Consider the following 21,191-nt stretch of genomic DNA (forward strand, 5'->3'; position numbering starts at 1 on the left):
ACACACACACAGGTGCACACACACAAATACAGACCTTACCTACACACACACACACACACATACTCACAGATACAGACCTTACCTACACACACACACATTCATACACACTGGCATGCACGTGTGTGCACGTAACTACAGGCACATGCACACACACACACAGATACAGACATTACCTACACACACACACATGCACACTCATACACAGATACGAACACAGGCATGCATGCATGCATATGTATGTACATACAGGCACACACACACACACACACACACACACAGATACAGACATTACCTACACACACACGCACACACACAGATACGAACACAGGCATGCATGCATGCATATGTATGTACATACAGGCACACACACACACACACGCTCGCGCGCGCACACACACAAAAGTACAAAAACAAAGTGTAATCTTGTGTAGAGTACCTTGTGCCTGCTCTTGTGGTTGTGGTTGAGGTAGTGTTCAAGCACCGTGATTCACACAAACACACCTCTGACCTTAAAAACAGGATTTAGTGAAACTGGAAGCTTGTAAATGTGCCACAGAGTTGATCCAGGTTTAGTGGGTTCTAACAGCCAGCTGCCATGCATGATGCGTGTCAGAAGTCTCTGCCATGCAATGAAAAATACATTTTAAATGCTGCAAAATGTCCAACAACAAAATGATGGAGATGGAGAAATGATTGGTGTATGGATGAGAAAGGGAAAAGAGTGAGGAAATTGCTCTCCGCAAGGGTCAACTTCCTGCTCCAAATTTTTAAAGCACACGGCCAGGCCAGCCCCTTCTGTGGTAAGTGTAGCCCTTCGGCTAATACAGGTGCTTTTGGTAACCTGTCAAAACATTTGAGCAAAGCATGTTTCACACAATGTTGTCTGACTTTATATAAAGGGAAACAGATGGAGTTTTTTTCCTCACTTGGCCAAGATGTCTCACTAATATCTGGTCATATCTGCCAGCTTTGTACCTGTAAAAAAGCTGTTCAGCATGGCAGGCTAAGGTATATACCTGACTGCTCAATTTGACTGAGTTTGTGACATTGATACTTTCACTGGTAACTACAACTTTGAAAAGTAAAATGTGTTTATGTTTGCTATAAAAGAGGCAACAAGGTGGACAAAATACTTTTTTGCACTATTTGCATTTACCACCCACTGGTCTGGGGAGCGGACTAGGAATCCAATATCCTTAACATTAAAAGAAAAGTGAAGTGAATTACATTGAACAAGCCTGCTCATTAAAACAATTCTAACATAAATGTTATACATTTATCGCCTGTTCGTGATTTCAAAATTATGTTAATATCAAGTTCTGCTCCCACTTCATGCAGACAGGCTCTTAATCTCTCTCTGTGCCATATTTAAAGCAACTGTATGCTACGTGGATTATCGTTTCCTGTTCCCCACAATAATCACAGCTTCAATCTACATGCTTATTAATGAAGAACGAGAACTATTTAGAGCTGTGTGTCCTGGTCGTAACCCCTCACGATAACAATTAGCGTTCACAACAGTAATATGGGCGGGATTACAAGCAATGATGACCAATGAGAATATAGGACACAGGATGCACTTGAAAATAATACCAGTTGTTCGCGGGCAAAGATAAACCCATGTCTAAACCAAAGCTAAACAGTCTAAGATAAACAGATAAACAGATCTACATGTCATCTGGAAGGCTGCTATAGGATGAGCATGATAAGATACGTAAACACTAGCTTTGTTATTCGACCCAGGGCCTTTTCTAAACTGCTGCAGATGAATAGCAGTCTTCGGCGATCTATTAAATAATAAAGAATGATGGGAGCATTATATTTCCCAGCAATTTTGTCCAAAGTCAGCGACAGACTCAAGCGTAATAGTGTGACACGTTAAATTAATCCAATCGTGGTTCTTGTAGTTCCTTTAAAACTGGATCATAGGATGGACATAGAATTCGTTTCTGGTAAGAGGCCAATCGCAAGCAGAGAGGGTTCCGGAGGACCAATGAGCGTTGAGGACGGAGCGTTGACGCGTATATAGTACAAGGTGAGGTTGTACGGCGATCTCCTTGACTAGCTAGTTAGCAGCAGAGGTTAGACTGAGCCTGTGATCTTGGTGCTTGTGTGTGCTGTGGCGGATAGGTAATATGCTTTTGCATGTTTTTTTTGCATTTTTACTTTCTGTGTCTTGCATTTGGATCCACAGGTTGACAATCCGGCTATGGGAAGCATTGCTAACGAGTGTGCGTTACAAGCAAGATGACAAGCGTTGGCTAGACGGCCATTCATTTATTAATCTAGCTTGATAGCTATGTATGCCTGTATTTCGTATGAAAGCAACACCGTCTTTCACCTTCCGATTAACTAGTTAAGAGGCGTGAAAGTCTTTCACGAAACTTAGCTAACAAATCTGTTTTTTTAAATCCAGAACCCGACGGAATTGCGAATGGCTAACTAGACATTTCTGCAAAATGTCTGTCGTCTGAATGACTCGAGGCCTAGTGAAATAGCTAGCAACACAGTCGTGTGCAACAGTAGGCTGCGTCTCTCAATCTGGGTTTCAGTTTATTTGAATGCGCTTGACATTATTCTGGCGAAGTCAGTTCTGCACGGTATTTAGTTGGCCAATTGATATTCTACGCTTTTGTAATCTGCGGTAGCACATAACTTTGTGTTCTCCGATATCTATTTGTGACCTTCATGTCGCTGGCTAGCATGCTAACTTTTGTGAAGGTGGTCAGGGGTGTCAGGATAGGTGGCTAGCTAATAAGTTTGCTAACGCGATCGGAGCATTGACATTGTCAAATATAGATATCGTCTCGCCTTTTCCGAAAGCATACTGGCATGGTACATTTCTAGATTAACCCAAACACGAGTTTAGACTTTTCTCATGTCAGCTAGATGGCTTGATCGCCAGTAGTTGGAACTGAATACCATATAATACCGTAGACGCTTGAAAGGCAAATTACACGTGACATTGCTTGGCAGCGTTATGTCTCTGTACGGATAGTGGGGCATAAGTTATGCGTCGAGGGTTTCTTTGACGATCGTGACCGTTGAATCAAACTGGATCGATAGCACCTAGCTACTCTGCAAATGCGGAGCATTACGACAAGCTAACGTCGTGTCTTTTCCAAGCAGTCATTTCAATTGGATTAGATTGCGTTAGGTCGCTGACCACAGTCTGAATTAGTCTAGCCAGTATTGACTAGTGGGGTTTGGGTGGCTGGTTGGCCAAATAACTGTTGCAACGGTGTTGTACATTAGCAGGTGAACGAGCAGCCAACAATGCCAGGGTGCATTTAAGGATTTCCTGTAGTAAATTGGCAGATCGTTAGTGAATTTATGAAACCGTAATTTATGGACCGGCAGCTGACCATGGTGTGTCCGGTTGGACTGCATTTCCTGGTCGCTGATGCGTAGACATTGTAGAACTTAATTTGCGACTCTAACTGGTGCGCCATGTTTGGTAATCCCATGTTATCCAGTTAATGGGTTATTAATTTGTCCAGATACTCGGCTCATACATACTTGTCTTGAATTATGCCATAGGAATACGGGGAGGGGGAGACCATTTTAACCAGTGTGAGATTTAGTTTGAGATGCGTATGTTCTGCATAAGGTGTGTTCTTATTTGTCTTGGATTAACATCGTAGAGGTTGACCTGCCAGTGAAGAGAATCTAGACCTGATGCACATCTTGTATTTCGAGAGTAATGGAAAGTCATAATGACCATTTAAAGTGAGAAATGGGTCATACTTGGCCACTCTCATACTGTCCTACTGATGAGACCCCTGAAGAAACGGACGAGAAGGCGGTTTTACTCTAGATGAGTCTAGCTTAAGTAAATCGTGTAATTGTAAGTCTAGGATCTACTGATGTGTGGTTCCCTGAATTCAGATTTGTATCCATCTGATTTTATTATATGCAAGTAAATTATTAATTTGTAAAATTTAATTCATTTGTTTCTTTAGACCCATTGTACCCATTGATGCTGTTTGTTTTATATGAAACTATGCTAATTATCTTTTTTCTCTCTCTCTGCAGACCTGAAATATGTATGCCTGTGCAAAGTTTGTCACCTCACCCGCAGTGGTAAGTGTTCCCTCACTTTGAAAGTGTGCAGGTTTCAAGACTTCAAATATTCTAGACCCCCAAAATTCACAGAGATTCAACCCTGCATATATGACTGTATTATGCAGGTACTCTTGTCAGTGACAATTACCAGTGTGACACCAACTAATGTTATGAAATAAATTGTGAATTGCAATTCAAAGGCAGTTCTTGGTTTATAAACTTAAATGTACAGTAAAGGAACAATACGGAAGTTAAAATTGATCCAAAGTGGTGAATAAAATAATTAAGTAAATATGGTGCATCTTTAATTGTTGAATTGTTTAAATATTAAATGGTAACTGATTAAAAATTTCTAATAAAATGTTATGTAACGTATCTCACTCAAACTTGCTACTAATGTTGAGCTAAGCTGTAGATACAGACTGCTTTTTCAATGCCAGGCTGGTTTGGCTACCACTGTCTAATTGGTGTTTATCTGTTTTTATCATTTTTGACAACAGCTGTGTGTTTACAGGCAGAAGGGGCACAGCCAACTTAACAATGCATTGTGGGGATTGGAGTCACTATAATAGAAAGTGACAAGAATTTTGTCAATTGTTCCATCTAATGTTATAAGAGATGTAAAGATTTTAATTGAAAGGTATATTAAAGGGTTCAGGACGGCCACCTGTGCATGCTTTTAGAGCTTGGTTCCCTGTTCGTTTATTTGCCCTTGAAAGTAGAATTTCTTGGAAGAAAGTGTATGTTGAAATTGTGAAACCATTTTTCTGCTTCTCGGTGGTAGGCCACTTAACTAATGTTATATTATATATGTGTATATAGTTTTAATGTATATAGAGCTACCCTTTAAGAGCTGACTTTAGGATGCAGTGAAAGCTAATTGTATGGCCCAGTTCCTTGAATTACTGCCACTTCATCCAAAACTTTAAAAAATGGGATCTGTGAATGGGTAGATTTGAGGGGATGGAAGAATACATTAATTTTTTTGGAAAACATTTTTTGAATATTTGCCAAAAAAAAAGTTTGGGAGTTTGAGGAATGATCATGGTGATTGGTTAACTGCTTTGGTTGGCAGCTGAAGTATTTCTGCGGTGTACAGTTCAGTGCATTGAGATGCCCGTTCAGTGATCTTGCAGAGGTGCGCGGTTTGGGTCGCTGGACCCCTAACCTTGCTGATCTTTGACCCTGTTCTTTCAGCTGCGTGGCGGGTCCAGAGTCCTGGCTCGGCCCGTTTCAGTGTCTGTGTTTAACAGACCCGAAGCCAGAAAAGATCAGGTGAGTCTGAGCTAGGTTTGCACTTATCTGAGCCAGCGGTGTGGCCACACGACTGAGATGCTCAGATCCCTCACTGCACACTACATTCTTATGTGCCGCTGTTTCCATGGTGTATGTTCATTAATGATGCTGGAGGGGTTGTGCAGAGTTTTTCTCATCCAAAACAAATGAATGGCCTGGAATTCTGAATACAAGTGCCCCTGTTTACCCCCCCAGGCCCTGCTGCCAGCCAGCGAGTCCTCTTCCCTGCAGCTGAGCAGGGGGTTCCAGATGAGCGCGGTGTCCCGGGACATCGACACTGCCGCCAAGTTCATCGGGGCTGGTGCCGCTACCGTGGGCGTGGCCGGATCGGGGGCTGGGATCGGGACTGTTTTCGGCAGCCTGATCATTGGATATGCCAGGTAAAGCTCCACCCTTCCTGTCCTGGACCTGGAGCTGGCCCTGTGTGTGTGGCTGCTCGGCTCCTCTCCCTGACCCCTGACCTCTAAACTGTAACCCTAACCATGACGCACATTATCGGTGAATTTCTGAAGCCGTTTGCTTTGAATTTAAGAACCTGTTGTTTCAAAAATCCACCTCAAATGCATTTCACCACAGATATAGACGCAGGACTGCACTCTTTAGTAGTGTTTTTGTGCGTTATACTTCACCATGAATAATTTGGGTGGTTCACACTGCCGAATGAGCACTAGGAATGTCTGGCACTGAGACTTAAGAAAGTGGGACATTGTTTTGCCTGTTGCAGTGGTCACGGGTGCCTTGTGTGATTTGCCGAGCAAAGATGCTGGCAGCATCATCAAGCTGATAGATCACCTGTCATCCACCTGCGAGAATCAAACCAAAGAAATCCTGTCTGAAGCATTTAGCCTTGACTGCTTTCTGTGTTTCACTGCCCCTGAGTGGGTTTCCTGCTGTGCCGTGTGTAAAGTTTGAGTACACCGTGGATCACCCTCCTCTCTCTGCCCCCCCCCCCCACAGGAACCCCTCCCTCAAACAGCAGCTCTTTTCCTACGCCATCCTGGGCTTTGCCCTCTCTGAGGCCATGGGGCTCTTCTGTCTGATGGTGGCATTCCTCATCCTGTTCGCCATGTAATCTTACCCTCTGCCGCCACCCCCATCCCGTCCAAGGACCGGAAATCGGACCGCCTGAGGCCGTTGCACCGCCATTCCAACTCACAGAAACCACGCTCTACCTTTTTGTTCCTTTTTTCAGACATGTTTTATGGAAGATCTCACTTCATTTTGGACGGTTTGTCTGAATAAATGATTGTGAACTTAACGTGCATCTTTATTTTACTATGAACGGGACTGCTAGTGAGGGACAGGAGTGATAAAGTGTTTAATAGTGTTAAAAGGGGGAAATTTACATCCTTTTAATGTTCTAAGTTAGGGGTATCAAACTGAATCCCGAGGGGCCACAGTGTCTGTGTGTTTTTGTGGTTTCCTTTCAATGTGCTGCCAGTTAAGGCTTTGAGAACAAGGTGTGTGGGTGGATTCCTTTGCCAGTCAATGGTTTAAATGAACCACTGGTGCTGAGAACACCCCAACAGGCACTGCGGCCCTCCAGGACTGGAGTTAAACCCGCACACGCTGCGGCCCTCCAGGACTGGAGTTAAACCCGCACACGCTGCGGCCCTCCAGGACTGGAGTTAAACCCGCACACGCTGCGGCCCTCCAGGACTGGAGTTTGACACCTGTGTTCTCAGCATATAAAACGTTTTGCTGAAACGCACGCTGAAACTATGGAGACGTTTCTCCTCGTTTTTGCCTCCAGTGAAGCTGGATGAAATTCAAGCCCTGGCCTTCATTTTAGTGGCCTCCTGCTTTCAGTATGTCTGCCATTAATCTTCTCTGGAAAAGTGGTCGTCTCCTCCCCCCGACAGGTGTAGCTCTCTCCGTGTGTTCAGTTCACCAGGCAGTGGGTGGAGGCACTACACTCAAAGGCTCAAGAAAAGGTGGGGTGTTACAAATAAATATGGATTTGATTTATATATATATATATATATATATATATATATATATATATATATACACATGCACATATATACAGTTGGGGCTATGGTACAACAGAAAAGCAAGCTTCTTGAATAACCTCTTGAATAGTCCTATGGCAAGCACCACCACATTTGGGAGTTTCAGTGCACTGGTTGAACCCATTACAACCTGCAGCTCTTTTGGGATCGTGACACATGCACATTAGGCCTCCAGGAGTGGTTTGTGTGTGTGTGCAGCCACTTGCAGTATATACAGCTATTATTATACTTGGTAGGTCTAAATGTTCCACACAATCTGTTCTGAGCATTACTAAGTAGTAACTGCAAGTTCAGCAATGCTGAATGTTTCATAACATTATGACCCCCATGGGTGAGATGTGTGTATGAGAAAGGCTTGCCCATGGGGGGTAATATTTCAATCTTTCTTCATAGTAAGTGCCAAGAACAGGTAATGATGCTTTTTAAAGTCTTCAAGGTTCATTAAAATCATACAGTATGTATGTAAATACAGTATTTTAAATTTTAAAGCACTCAGCACTTATGTAATTAGCTAAGTGAAGTGAACCCTCAACCACCCAGGTGCAGAACAGCCACTTTAAGATTATTTCTCCTAAACTGATAAAACCTAATGCATAGATGGGAGTGGTTTCCAAACACGTGAACTTCATTTGCAGGGTAAAAGGATTCAGCTATATACCGACAGCTGGCACAATTCTGCTCTGTGGCGATCCTTTGGGTCAGTATGGGATTTGAACTGTTTGCACAATGTACTTGACCCATAACTATAAATTAGATTTTTAAAATATTTATGCAGGATATTTTGGAGGTCGATGGTCTTCCTGTCTTTTCTGCCAAGATGATGTCCGTTTCGGTATATGGTACCTGTGAACAGATGAATTAGACCTTTAAAAGACTTATTTTTAAACTGATTGTTGACCACATGGTCTATTTTTCAACGGTGGCATGTAAGCCTACTGATGTCGTTTGTGCAGTAGGCTGCAATTTAGCTGTGGTTACGCTGTTTCTAAGAGTGTGCCCCCTACGGGTTAAAGCAGGCGTACACAATAGTTCCCCGTGTGGCGAGGAAAGGAATGCTTCAGGTAGCGAAAGCTTGTTTGTGAACTCATTTTTCTTTACTAACGTTCCCATTCCTCTTATGTCTTGAATTATAATGCCAAGTGTTACGAGGTTTCATACACGTATTTTACCTTTGACTTTAACTGTAGCGAGTATGATTAAACTGTAAGCACCTAGCTTGCCCGACCGTATCTGCTAAATATTTGCCAGCTTGACACCTTTCAAAAATGGTTGAGCTGAGGTTTACTGAAGCCACACGCTGTTATTCGAAAAGTAACCGCTAGAGGGTAGCGCTCTTCTGTAATAGGAGGAAGTCGTTACAGGGGAAATAACGCCGTGATACTCGGATAGAAAGAGCGCAGTTTGTGTTCGTGTGGATGTGTGAGAGTTGTGATCTGAAGAAATTTGCAGCTAGAGTTGATTTTATTCATTCCACTCTTACTTTAGTTACCATACGTTTTCTCATTTAGCTAGCTTGTTAGCTAGACAGCGTGCAGGCTAGTTTTTCACCTCAATGTAGGTGGCTAACATTTAACGTTAGCTAATTTACCTAGCTGGATAGCAAGCTCTTCCTCGTTCGCTGATAAATCCGGATGACTGGCTCCCGTTGAAGAATTACACACCACAGCGATAGCTGGCTAACTAGCTATCAGAAACGCACATAGCCGAAACGTTATGGATAGCACAGGGCAAGAGTCAATCGGTGGTACTGGGTTGTCCAGTGGAACGAATCAGGGCAGCGGAACAGAACAGTTGTTGCCGAGTTTAGGTAATTCTGTGCAGGATCACTCGAGCGGGGCTAACCCTGGATCGCCGTCTCCAGCAGCAGCTGCAGAGACCGGCCTAGCCGTTATGGCTCCGGGCATTGCAGATATGACCACTTCTTCGGTGGGAAGCGGGTTTGGCACTGCTATAGGTGTCCTTGGTACGGCAGTAGGCACTGCCATTTTGGCACCGTCTTCTGCCACCGCGACAGTTTTACCACCGAGCATCGGTTTGGGGGTCACCGGTACTCCGAACTTGGCCGGGGCAGGTCTCCTGTCCCATATTCACTCCACTTTCTGGGATCCGACTGTAAGCACCGACTGGGACAACGAGAAGCCATCCCAACAATGTGTTCTCCGGATAAAAAGGTACATTTCAATATCTGACCTTGTGCTTACTGGTGTTTCTGCGTGTATGTTTAAGACCATTTAACGTTGGTTAGCTATGTACTAGCTAGACTAACGTTAGCCAGCTACGAGACAACTTTGATCCTAACACCTCAGTTTGTAATTAACATCAACGTAACAGATGTTTAGGAAATGCAGCTTTTTGGAAAAATAGAATAAATATGTATCAATAGCTGTAAAGCGAAGCTCCGGTCGTGTTGATTTCACGCACATTGCGGCCAAAGGCCACCAAAAATCCGCACAAATCATGTAGCCTAACATAGGAAACAGTGAGTAGATGGGACTGAGTTGGCGGAGTTACTTTCTGTATTCCGCCCCATACTGAACACGCACTTGTTTACACTGCATATCGGTAGATTTAGCGCTGAACTCTGGACATCCATCGTGGATTTACTAGCCCTACCTGTGCTAACATTAAATTCTCCACCTTCAAACACTTTTATTTCTGAAAGCATTGATGTACATTCTCATGCTTCCTCTGTCTCCTAATGTTGTAGGATTATGTATTTTTACTGTCGGTTGTGACGCTGATGACATCAGCTCTTCTCGTTGCCTAAACCTTTGTGTGTGCACTTTAAATAAGTCACTCAGGATAGGGGACCTGCGAATTGCCTGAAGGTAGACGTGAGACGTCAACGAGGCCTCTGCAGATAAATTCAGTGGCGCTACGAACTGAAATCCTACAGTGTTCCCAGTGGTGTTTCTCTTACAAACCTGAGTGATCTGCAGCCTCTCTCCTGGGAAACCTCAATGTTATGTCACTGCCATAATGTTGATTTATCATTATAGTTAGAATGACATGGCGCAATTTTAACATTGTTTTCGTTACTTGATCTTCTAATTTTGGAAACATGTAATTCCTGTGATTTCTGATAGAAAAGTCCGTATTTTCAGGGAAGCAGAGAGAGTTTGGTTTTGTTTTCAGTGATCCAGACTAAGGTCTGGACTTCCCTTCAACAAAAGTATTAGAATGAATGAAAAGCAGCAGCTCAGAAAGTACCTGTCTATATAAGGTCATTTCAGTAGAGGGTATCTGTCTATTACATGACCTGGCAACTTGTTCCATATCCTGACAACTCTCTGTGTAAAGATAAAACTTCAGCATATTCATACTGAATTCACATTCCCTAATGTCCCACCAGTGTCCCACAACTTTGCCTTCTAAGACTGTCAATTCAGCCGATTTGCCTGTGGTTTTTGATCATGTGTGTGAGATGTCTGTTCTCTTTCTCTTTGTATCTGTAACTTCCTTTCTCTTTCTCACTCTCTCTTCATCCTGCCGGCTTGTGCTCTCTCTTTCTGTCTTACTTTGACTCTGCAGGGATATTATGTCCATCTACAAGGAGCCCCCTCCTGGCATGTTTGTAGTTCCTGACCCCCTCGACATGACAAAGGTAGGCCCAACTCCTCAGTAGACCGACTTTCTCCTTTGGCTGCAGTTCATAGCGTCACTGCCCAGACATGTTTGCTGGGTGTCTGTTTGGCTGCTTGTCTCATTGAGATTGTAGCACAGCAAATGCTTATGGATGCCATATGCGTCTTATTGCTGGTAAGCTGGGTTATTTAACGGCGTCGTAATTAACCAAAATAACCTTAATAGGAGGTGCTCTGTTGAGGGCAGGTTGTTCAGGATTGTAGAAATGGCTGCCTCTCAAAATGCCTTCAGACAGCCTGGAAAGAGACTGCAGCTCTCTCTTTTTGAACTTTCCTGGAAAACCACAACCTGTAGCAGAAATAGTTTATTGTGCACCTCTTCTATAATGTCATTTTGAGCTGTGCATTTCTATGTTAGTTACATGAACCAGCGGTTGTTGTGAAGGTACCACATGATTTATATGGTGCACAGGTGGCCTATCTGAGGCAGTGATGTCACTGGACATATTCAGCTTAAGTTGTGTCTGTAGCCAGTAATGCTCTGTCCGTTTGTGTCTGTAGCCAGTAATGCTCTGTCCATTTGTGTCTGTAGCCAGTAATGCTCTGTCCGTTTGTGTCTAGCCAGTAATGCTCTGTCCGTTTGTGTCTGTAGCCAGTAATGCTCTGTCCGTTTGTGTCTGTAGCCAGTAATGCTCTGTCCATTTGTGTCTGTAGCCAGTAATGCTCTGTCCATTTGTGTCCTACCCCACTAGATCCACGCTTTGATCACGGGACCCTTTGACACACCTTATGAGGGCGGATTCTTTCTCTTCCTCTTCCGCTGCCCCCCGGACTACCCCATCCACCCGCCCCGCGTCAAGCTCATAACCACGGGCAACAATACTGTGCGATTCAACCCTAACTTCTACCGCAACGGCAAAGTGTGCCTCAGCATCCTCGGGTAAAACAGCGCCCCCTGCTGCTGTGGATGACTTTTGTTTGCACCTGTTTACATGTAAAGACTGTGTCTTCTCGTGTTGTAATATGAAAACTGTAATAAGCTTCCTCTGAAGTGTGGATTTAGCCTGAGTTGGCACTACACATGCCTGCCTTGCTGTCCATAACCTTTGACCCTTGTTGTGCGTTCCCCAGGACCTGGACTGGCCCGGCATGGAGCCCTGCTCAAAGCATCTCCTCAGTGCTCATCTCCATCCAGTCTCTGATGACGGAGAACCCCTACCACAACGAGCCTGGCTTTGAGCAGGTGGGCTGGAAGCCAGACACCGAGACCTGGAGCTCGGCTTCAAATGAATACACTGGCATTCCACTGTAAACTACGATACCCACAATGCAACACAGAACTAGTACAGCCACCACTGCATTTATGAAGAAAATACAGTCCACTGTACACATTAGAATATATGAAATTTAAAGGTGTGCAAACTAAACATATATAATTGTTTTTTTCATGTGTGTGTATTTGTTTGTTCTGCTTGCACCTGCTTGTGTCTTGGTCCCGTGTGTGCGTGTGTGTGTCTGCACGTGCGTTTGTGCTTGTGTGTATACGTGCGTGCGTGTGTTCGTGCGTGCGCGTGCGTGTGTCTGTGTGTGCGTGTGTTCATGTGTATCTAAGGAGAGGCACCCAGGAGACAGTAAGAACTATAACGAGTGCATCCGCCATGAGACACTGCGTGTGGCCGTGTGCGACATGCTGGACGGAAAGTGTCCCTGCCCTGAAGCGCTGTGGTGAGTCATCGCCCTCTCCGCGTGCCATCTGTGCCCTCCTGTATGCCCTCCTGTATACCCTCCTATGTGCCCCGCTCTGTGCCCTCCTGTGTGCCCTGCTCTTTGCCCTCCTGCGTGCCCTCCTGTGTGCCCTTCTCCGTGCCCTTCTGCGTGCCCTCCTGTGTGCCCTCCTGTGTGCCCTCCTGTGTGCCCTCCTACGTGCCCTCCTGTGTGCCCTCCTACGTGCCCTCCTGTGTGCCCTCCTGTGTGTCCTCCTGCGTGCCCTCCTGTGTGCCCTTCTGCGTGCCCTCCTGCGTGCCCTTCTGCGTGCCCTCCTGCGTGCCCTCCTGTGTGCCCTCCTGCGTGCCCTCCTGTGTGCCCTTCTCCGTGCCCTTCTGCGTGCCCTCCTGTGTGCCCTCCTGTGTGCCCTCCTGTGTGCCCTCCTGCGTGCCCTCCTGTGTGCCCTCCTGTGTGCCCTCCTGCGTGCCCTCCTGTGTGTCCTCCTGTGTCCCACTCTGTGCCCTCCTGTGTGCCCTCCTATGTGCCCTGCTCTGTGCCCTCCTGCATGCCCCGCTCTGTGCCCTCCTGTGTGCCCTGCTCTTTGCCCTCCTGCGTGCCCTCCTGTGTGCCCTCCTGCGTGCCCTCCTGCGTGCCCTCCTGTGTGCCCTCCTGTGTGCCCTCCTGCGTGCCCTCCTGTGTCCCGCTCTGCGCCCTCCTGTGTGCCCTCCTGTGTGTCCTCCTGTGTGCCCTCCTGTGTACCCTCCTGCGTGCCCCGCTCTGTGCCCTCCTGTGTGCCCTCCTATGTGCCCTGCTCTGTGCCCTCCTGCGTGCCCTCCTGTGTGCCCCGCTCTGCGCCCTCCTGTGTGCCCTCCTATGTGCCCCGCTCTGTGCCCTCCTTTGTGCCCCGCTCTGCGCCCTCCTGTGTGCCCACTTGCGTGCCCTCCTGTGTGCCCTGCTCTGCGCCCTCCTGCGTGCCCTCCTGTGTGCCCCGCTCTGCACCCTCCTGTGTGCCCCACTTTGCGCCCTCCTGCGTGCCCTGCTCTGTTCCCCGCTCTGCGCCCTCCTGTGTGCCCCGCTCTTCGCCCTCCTGTGTGCCCTGCTCTGTGCCCTCCTGTGTGCCCTCCTTTGTTCCCCGCTCTGTGCCCTCCTGTGTGCCCCGCTCTGTGCCCTCTTGTGTGCCCTGCTCTGCGCCCTCCTGTGTGCCCTGCTCTGCCAAGCGCTGCCCTGGAGACTGCTTAGCAACGCTAGCGCTGGGTGCTAATGTCTTTTAGCCCACACTCACTCATCACACAGTAAAAGGACTAACAAATTAAACAATTCAACACTTCACTCTGTGTTATTTGTTTTTACACAGCATTTGATTTTGATTGGGGAAAATGATCATTTTCAGCGATGGTTTTGCGCTCCACACCACAGTAGGCCATGCGGTGCAGCAGAGCGCGGGAGATTTAACCTCCTGGACTGGGGTCGTGCAGATCACTGAAAAAAAAATGACTGTGGTGTCTGAGAGTTGCTCGGTCTTGGGACCAAGACTTTCCTCTTAGTTTTCAGTGTGCTGTATGACTGAGACTTTCCTCTTAGTTTTCAGTGTGCTGTATGACTGAGACTTTCCTCTTAGTTTTCGGTGTGCTGTATGACTGAGACTTTCCTCTTAGTTTTCGATGTGCTGTATGACTGAGACTTTCCTCTTAGTTTTCAGTGTGCTGTATGACTGAGACTTTCCTCTTAGTTTTCAGTGTGCTGTATGACTGAGACTTTCCTCTTAGTTTTCAGTGTGCTGAAAGAAAGATTGTGACTCCCCTGTTGGTTCTAAGTGTGTTGAAAGACTGAGACTCCCCTCCCGAGTCTCTGGTTTCCTTTGTAGACTGAGACTGCCCTGTCAATGCTCTCTGATCTGATAGACTGACTCCTCCCCCTCGTGACTCTGTCTCTTCTTCTGTTGTATTGTGCAGGAGCGTGATGGAGAAGTCCTTCCTGGAGTACTACGACTTTTACGAGGGGGTCTGTAAGGAGCGCCTGCATCTTCAGGGACAGACCATGCAGGTAATGCATAGATTGAGTTACCATGGCGATATGCTCACAGCACAGAGTCGGAGTGGGTGAAAGAAAAGACCATGGAGACGTGTCCAGCCTGGTGTAGATCCTGCTTTTTACCCCCTCTGAAGCTCATGATTACACAATGACCCAATCATTTTCTCAACTGACAATTAGGATTTTACACAAGGTGTATTATCGCAGGAATTCAAAATAAATGCATTCTACCGCTAAACGATCAGCACAGTAATAACTGCTAACCGTAACAAATAACAATTGTTTAGGAGTTTGAGACCCCCATTTGACGGCTAAATTCAGGCTTTTAGGAATAGGTCAGGGCTTTCATTTTCCACTTTGGATTTGGCATGTCCAATAAGAAATGTTAGTTTTTTTTACATTACTCCTCTTTAAAAGATTAAACCATAAAGATTAAATTGCTAATGTGCATGTGAAATTATAGCAGTAATAACAGTGACCTCAAGTGCCTTGTAATGACTGGCTGGAACAGTCAGAACCCTCCACTGTGGTGAGCGTGGGCCTTTGTTTGGGTCCTGCCAGTCGATCAGTAAACCTCCTTAAATAATTCACCCTGGAAGCCCGATCTGAACCGCCCCCGATAGTGCGGGAAGTTTGAGGGAGCGAATGCGCGAGAAAATGGCCGCTTCCTGGGGCGTGGTGATTGGCTGGGGGCTGTTACGGTGACGGCCATCCCGGCTCTCTGTTTTCCGTGTGCCAGGACCCGTTTGGGGAGAAGAGGGGCCACTTCGACTACCAGACCCTGCTGTCGCGGCTGCAGGCCACCCAGCAGCGGCTGCGGGAGAAGTGCCGCCTGGAGGACGAGGACGGAGACACGGACTCGGACTCCAGCTCCTCGGGGACGGACCCGGACAGCCAGGGCAGCTCCGGACCCCCGCCCAGACCTTAACTGGCCCCCCCCCCACCTGACCCCCGCCTGTCCGCTTCCTCTCCGGCCTCAGGACTGCAGCTTAAATGGCGTGGGGTCAGTGAGGGGGGGCAAGCGGGCCCTTGGTCTCCCCTTTTCTGTTCAGGTTTAACAAACTGCGCCTTGTTTTGTCCCCCCCCCCTCCACAAACTACACTAAGTACTGAAAGGGTTAATGAGGACTGGTGGGTGTGGCTCTGATAAATGGGCGTGGCTCTTCAGCTGAACTGTGGGGCCTGTCTTTTTGGCTTTTCTTTCAGCCCACAGAAAACAGGGCAGAGGCAAAAAAAAATAAAGAAATGTAAAAACCAAACCCTTGGGTCCCTGTGGAGCCCTCTGTGGGACATGCAGAAACCAGCAGCGACTGTGTCCCCCTGAGGAGGAGGAGGGAGGGAATCAGCTGGTTATGAGCCGCTCTGTTAGGGACTCAGCGCTGGTTATGAGACGCTCTGTTAGGGAGTCAGCGCTGGTTATGAGCCGCTCTGTTAGGGAGTCAGTGCTGGTTATGAGCCGCTCTGTTAGGAGGGAATCAGCGCTGGTTATGAGTCGCTCTGTTAAGAGGGAATCAGCGCTGGTTATGAGCCGCTCTGTTAGGGAGTCAGCGCTGGTTATGAGCCGCCTGTTAGGGTCAGGCTGTCTTTATGGATCTTTTGTTAGGAGGGAATCAGCGCTGGTTATGAGAGCTCTGTTGGGAATCAGCCGCTACTGTGTCCCTAGGAGGACGCGTAGGGAGGGAATCAGCGTGGTTATGAGACGCTCTGTTAGGGAGTCAGCGCTGGTTATGAGACGCTCTGTTAGGGAGTCAGTGCTGGTTATGAGCCGCTCTGTTAGGGACTCAGCGCTGGTTATGAGCCGCTCTGTTAGGGAATCAGCGCTGGTTATGAGCGCTCTGTTAGGAGGAATCAGCGCTGGTTATGGGACGCTCTGTTAGGGAGTCAGCGTTGGTTATGAGACGCTCTGTTAGGGAATCAGCGCTGGTTATGAGCCGCTCTGTTAGGGAATCAGCGCTGGTTATGAGCCGCTCTGTTAGGGAATCAGCGCTGGTTATGAGCCGCTCTGTTAGGGAGTCAGCGCTGGTTATGAGACGCTCTGTTAGGGAATCAGCGCTGGTTATGAGTCGCTCTGTTAAGAGGGAATCAGCGCTGGTTATGAGTCGCTCTGTTAGGAGGGAATCAGCGCTGGTTATGAGACGCTCTGTTAGGGAGTCAGCGCTGGTTATGAGACGCTCTGTTAGGAGCCAGACGAGCAGCTCAGACCAGTGGGCACGCCCCTGTGACGCCACACAGCTCTGCACTTCTGTTGTTGTCTTTGTGTTGTTTACTTTTTTGAACAAGAAAACCAAATCCCATCTTTGAGTCGCAGGAAAGATTATGAATAAAACTGATTATACTTTTATTTGAGAAGGAGCAAGGGAAATGTATGTAGTGTGCATGCTGTCACAATTCTCTCAAACCTGAAAGCTGTCTTCATTTTTGAGTAAAAGTAAGTCTTAAAGATGTCGCGAAGCGTAGAAGGACTTCGTAGACTTGATTGGTTAGCTTTTAGTGTTTTTGTTACAGAGAATATTACTCTCTCCTGCTGACCTCTTGTCAGAAGCCAATGCCAGCAAAGACATGGACCTGGATATGTACAGTAAAGGTAGCCGCTGTTTGTGAGTTGATGTTGATATTGACATTTCCTGACAGACAAAAAAAAGGGGCAGCGTTGCTGGCTACCGGAAGTTAAGCAGCCTTTCAGCTACACGTGGATAAGGCGGCACCCCTGGTTTGAACCCAGCTCTCCTACTGCCCCCCAACAGAAGCCTTTTTGGATATTAAAGGGGCAACCAAAAGAATCATTTGCAGACCCCAGGGTAGGGGCTGGGACAGTGGGCTCACATTGGATTCACAGCCTCTATGCTTATCAATCCGGATGCAAAGTTAAAGCCAAAGATGACAGTCTTGGTAGCTGGTGATGGTGGCGGGGGAGGACATTTTCTGTATTCTTTACTCTGCAATAGCTTGGCACTCTGACCGTGTCCTGTTTGCTGCGGGTGCCAGTTGCTGATGCGTGTTTGCTAGTGCTCCTTTAGCATGCGGCGGTTTGATTTGGGCGTGGCTTTAGATCGACCGAGAACAGGATCGTTTTGATGCCCCTTCCGGGCTCTCTGTTGTCATTGACAACAGCGCATGTTGCTAATGGAGGCTGCGTTGGCAGCCGCGCATGGCTTTAGCCTCAGCCTGTTTAACGACTCAAACGTGTGGATTCAGACCTCCTGTAAAATGCACCGGGGAGATGTGTGGTTTACCTCTGTCCAATCGCGCGAAGACGACTCGACTGCATTCACACACCGGCTGACCACAGCTGTGGGTACGTCTCTTACCCCCCCTGCACTGAAACTCAGCACCGCTCTCAGTCAGTTCCTGGGGCGGTATGGCCTGATTGGCCGTCCGTGCTCGTAGCTCAGACTCGCTCTCAGACTCGCATTCAGACTCCCGCTCAGACTCCCGCTCTCAGACTCCCGCTCTCAGAATCCCGCTCTGATGGCAGGCTGGGTTGGGCAGCGCTGGGCTCTGCTGGGTTGGGCAGCGCAGGGCTCTGCTGGGTTGGGGAGCGCAGGGTTTTGCTGGGTTGGACACAAGCCTGGCACAGGATGTTCTATGCGTGATGTGCAAATGTTTTCTCTCATGCCTTACTTGCCCCATTTCTATCTCTCTCTCTCTTTTTTTGTTTAAATTGCTTAGCTATTTGTTCAGCAGAACTGTGCCAAATACAAAAAACATTTGGGCGTTTGCATTTGAAGTGACATTTTTAGTTTGTTTGACATTGTCAAAGACTGAAAAAAGTGCATTGTGTTTTAAATATTTAAATTCTTTCTCAAAAGCATGGTTTCTCCATTTATGTTTGAAATTGTTAGCAGATGTTCTTGGAATACATTTCAATTCAAATTAATTTCAAATGCTTCCATCAGATGCTTTTGAAATTCATATCATTTACACATCTATGGATTTAAGGTTAGATTAAAAATGAACCTTGGTAACTTAACATTGTTTTCACACGGTAGTAATTACAGGTGTTTCTCACTCATGGTCATTCTCTTTGAAACAGATTTTTTTCCCCTCTCTTTTTGATCAAAAATTTTGATCCTAACTTAGCAGTAATGCATAATTTCTGGGAAAATGGGAAATTGTATCATATAAGACTGAGTGTATTCTCATACATTCCAGTACTTTCTAAATGTATTTTCAAATGTGTTTCAGATACTATACATTTGAGACCCCATATTAAACAGCGAAGGATGAACTTTAAACATGCCTGACTGAGGGCAGGGGAGAAAGGAAGCCTGTTCCAGGACCTGTATTTATTTTTTTCTTTTGCTCAGATTCTGATATGTGTGCGTGCGTGCGTGCGTGCGTGCGTGCGTGCGTGCGTGCGTGCGTGCGTGAGTGAGTGAGTGAGTGAGTGAGTGAGTGAGTGAGTGAGTGAGTGAGTGAGTGAGTGAGTGAGTGAGTGAGTGAGTGAGTGAGTGAGTGAGTGAGTGAGTGAGTGAGTGAGTGAGTGAGTGAGTGAGTGAGTGAGTGAGTGAGTGAGTGAGTGAGTGAGTGAGTGGGTGAGTGAGTGAGTGGGTGAGTGAGTGAGTGAGTGGGTGGGTGGGTGAGAGCATGTGTGTTCTCTTATCCTACGCAGTGTCAGCACCCTATTGTGGGTTTAAGCCCGTCTCCGTTGGTTCCTTTAGATCCCTAAAGATCTCTAAAATGTGTGCCTTTTGATTTATTTTTTGTTTTTCTTTTTTTAATGGTGTATGAATTGACTGTTCTAGGAAAATTGCACTCTGATGCACTGGGAAGAATGGAAGCTTGTCACAGTAGTCAACTTTTAATCGCAATGCACTTCGGTTTTCTCTTTTTCACCAGTTCAGAACCTTACTTGGTTTCAGAAATCCTTCAGGAAAGCGCACGTGAACTGTCTGTTGCAATGGGAATAAGCTTATAAACTACAGTGATGTGGCGTATCCAGGCAAGATGGAATCAAACTGTTCAGAACGGTCTAAGGGCATTCAGCTTATTCTGAATATGCTTAATTGTTATTAATATATGTCCTTTATCTTTGCTGTGTTAACAACGAAAAAGAGATTGACTATAAATGTATCTAATTTGGGGAAAGTGGTGGTGGTTGCTATTGTTATGGCTACATATAAAAGTGTGAATGAATATGTTTTTTTGTTTTTTTTCTTTGTTTTGCTTTCTGCGCATTGATTAATGCAAATTGTCAGCCTCCCATAGCAAGGAAAGCAGCTGTATATTTGAGATGCCCTGCGTGTATTTTTATATGATATTTCCCATGAGGCATTGCAGGCATGGACTTCCTAGCTTCACGTTTTGTCTGGGCAGGCAGCATCTGTGTGAGAATCTCAACTTTTTGAGCACAGCCCTCCTGTGATTGGATGTGGGATGCACAGCCTCCCTGTGATTAGACGTGGGACGCGCAACCTTCCTGTCATTTGGACGTTGGACGCACAGACTTCCTGTGATTGGACAGCCTTTGCAGCAGTGGCCTTGCCTGTGGACGCCATTACAACCAGCCCTTGGCAGTGACCATGGCGACGTGTCCTCTGCTGCCAAGATCTGCATCACCTGGGACATCTTTCCCCTCAGTTTGGTAAACTGCACTGCGCTGAATTATTACACCTCCCCCTGGTGGCTGAGGGCTACACATCTGGGTTCTTGTTTTTTCAAACTGCAGCAGTAGTTATGGAAACCCTAGCCCCACCAAAATAAATCCCAGTTTGAGACTACTGCTGTTAAGGGTTGGACTTCAAGGGATTCAGAATTCATTTAGAGATTTGAAGACTAACACATAAATGCACATTATTTTCGTGTTGGGGAAATCTTTTGTATTCAGGTAGCTCATAGTAAGTGCTGTAAGTGGGTTGCCAGGTAGTAGTGACTTAAGCTACCTTTGTAATGTAAAATTCTTTATTTTTTTGTGGAGGAAAGAAAAATCTTTATAAATTGATGTTCTGCTATTTTGGTCTGTTCTTGTGATCTGATTAGGCTGAAAGTTTTGGGCTGCATTCTTCATTCTTGATGACCCAGTTCTGCCTTTCAGATGTGACCTGTCATTGTAGATGTATGTTTTGTGGCTCATAAAATAGTTTCATTGTGGCAGAGGTGAAATCTGGTGGAGAAAAACATGACAAATCATGACCGAAGAAAAATGTGCGTATTTATGGTGGGAGTGAGAGAACTGTATGTGGGTAACGGGCCGGTGTCTGTAACAGCGTGCTGAGCTAACCCCACGCCTCTCAGTCTCCCTCACAACTGAGTCTGCTGTCGCTCTTCTTTTTTTCTCATAAGAAATAATGGACTGCAAATAAATCTTTTTGTCTTTAATTTCTGTTTAATTCATTTCATGGTACAGCACATCCTCACTTGTGTGCTCTCTTACACCTCAGGAATAAAGCCCTGGGCACTCTGCCTCTCACGCAGTCTCAGCTGCATGGTGAAAGAACGGATGGACAGGGTTCAAGTGCATGTTGTTGATAGCCATTTTAGTGCAACAGAAACACTCCACT

At 46.4% G+C, this 21,191-nt stretch overlaps 2 protein-coding genes across 7 annotated transcripts; both read left to right on the plus strand.

The window, feature by feature from the left end:
* The first annotated feature begins 2,027 nt into the window (after positions 1-2,027).
* Positions 2,028-6,619, plus strand: atp5mc1 (ATP synthase membrane subunit c locus 1). The gene is made up of 5 exons (XM_064316516.1): positions 2,028-2,130; positions 4,036-4,083; positions 5,263-5,340; positions 5,557-5,741; positions 6,319-6,619. Exons 2-5 carry the CDS (start codon positions 4,045-4,047, stop codon positions 6,431-6,433), a joined length of 417 nt encoding a protein of 138 aa, XP_064172586.1. The 5' UTR covers positions 2,028-2,130; positions 4,036-4,044; the 3' UTR covers positions 6,434-6,619.
* A 1,812-nt stretch (positions 6,620-8,431) lies between these two features.
* On the plus strand, positions 8,432-21,009 carry ube2z (ubiquitin-conjugating enzyme E2Z). Of its 6 annotated transcripts, none has more exons than XM_064316512.1 (9): positions 8,432-9,544; positions 10,905-10,977; positions 11,710-11,897; positions 12,089-12,200; positions 12,570-12,682; positions 14,614-14,704; positions 15,432-16,234; positions 16,403-16,438; positions 16,602-21,009. In XM_064316512.1, exons 1-7 carry the CDS (start codon positions 9,087-9,089, stop codon positions 15,618-15,620), a joined length of 1,224 nt encoding a protein of 407 aa, XP_064172582.1. In that variant the 5' UTR covers positions 8,432-9,086; the 3' UTR covers positions 15,621-16,234; positions 16,403-16,438; positions 16,602-21,009. The 6 variants fall into 6 exon arrangements, with proteins under 6 accessions (XP_064172582.1, XP_064172584.1, XP_064172580.1 ...); XM_064316514.1 differs by having other exon boundaries at positions 15,432-16,129; positions 16,199-16,234; positions 16,403-21,009; XM_064316510.1 differs by having other exon boundaries at positions 16,403-21,009.
* Positions 21,010-21,191: the final 182 nt, after the last annotated feature.

The sequence above is a fragment of the Anguilla rostrata genome, chromosome 17 (assembly GCF_018555375.3).
Source record: "Anguilla rostrata isolate EN2019 chromosome 17, ASM1855537v3, whole genome shotgun sequence".
In the NCBI taxonomy this organism is placed as follows: Eukaryota; Metazoa; Chordata; class Actinopteri; order Anguilliformes; family Anguillidae; genus Anguilla; species Anguilla rostrata.

Coding starts and splice junctions, on each gene's coding strand:
- atp5mc1 (XM_064316516.1), top strand. CDS start 4,045: ATGTATGCCTGTGCAAAGTTTGTCACCTCACCCGCAGTG. Junction 4,084..5,262: donor TTGTCACCTCACCCGCAGTG/GTAAGTGTTCCC, acceptor CTGTTCTTTCAG/CTGCGTGGCGGGTCCAGAGT. Junction 5,742..6,318: donor CTGATCATTGGATATGCCAG/GTAAAGCTCCAC, acceptor CCCCCCCCACAG/GAACCCCTCCCTCAAACAGC.
- ube2z (XM_064316510.1), top strand. CDS start 9,087: ATGGATAGCACAGGGCAAGAGTCAATCGGTGGTACTGGGTTGTCCAGT. Junction 12,201..12,569: donor ACGAGCCTGGCTTTGAGCAG/GTGGGCTGGAAG, acceptor TGTGTATCTAAG/GAGAGGCACCCAGGAGACAG. Junction 12,683..14,613: donor CCCTGCCCTGAAGCGCTGTG/GTGAGTCATCGC, acceptor TGTATTGTGCAG/GAGCGTGATGGAGAAGTCCT.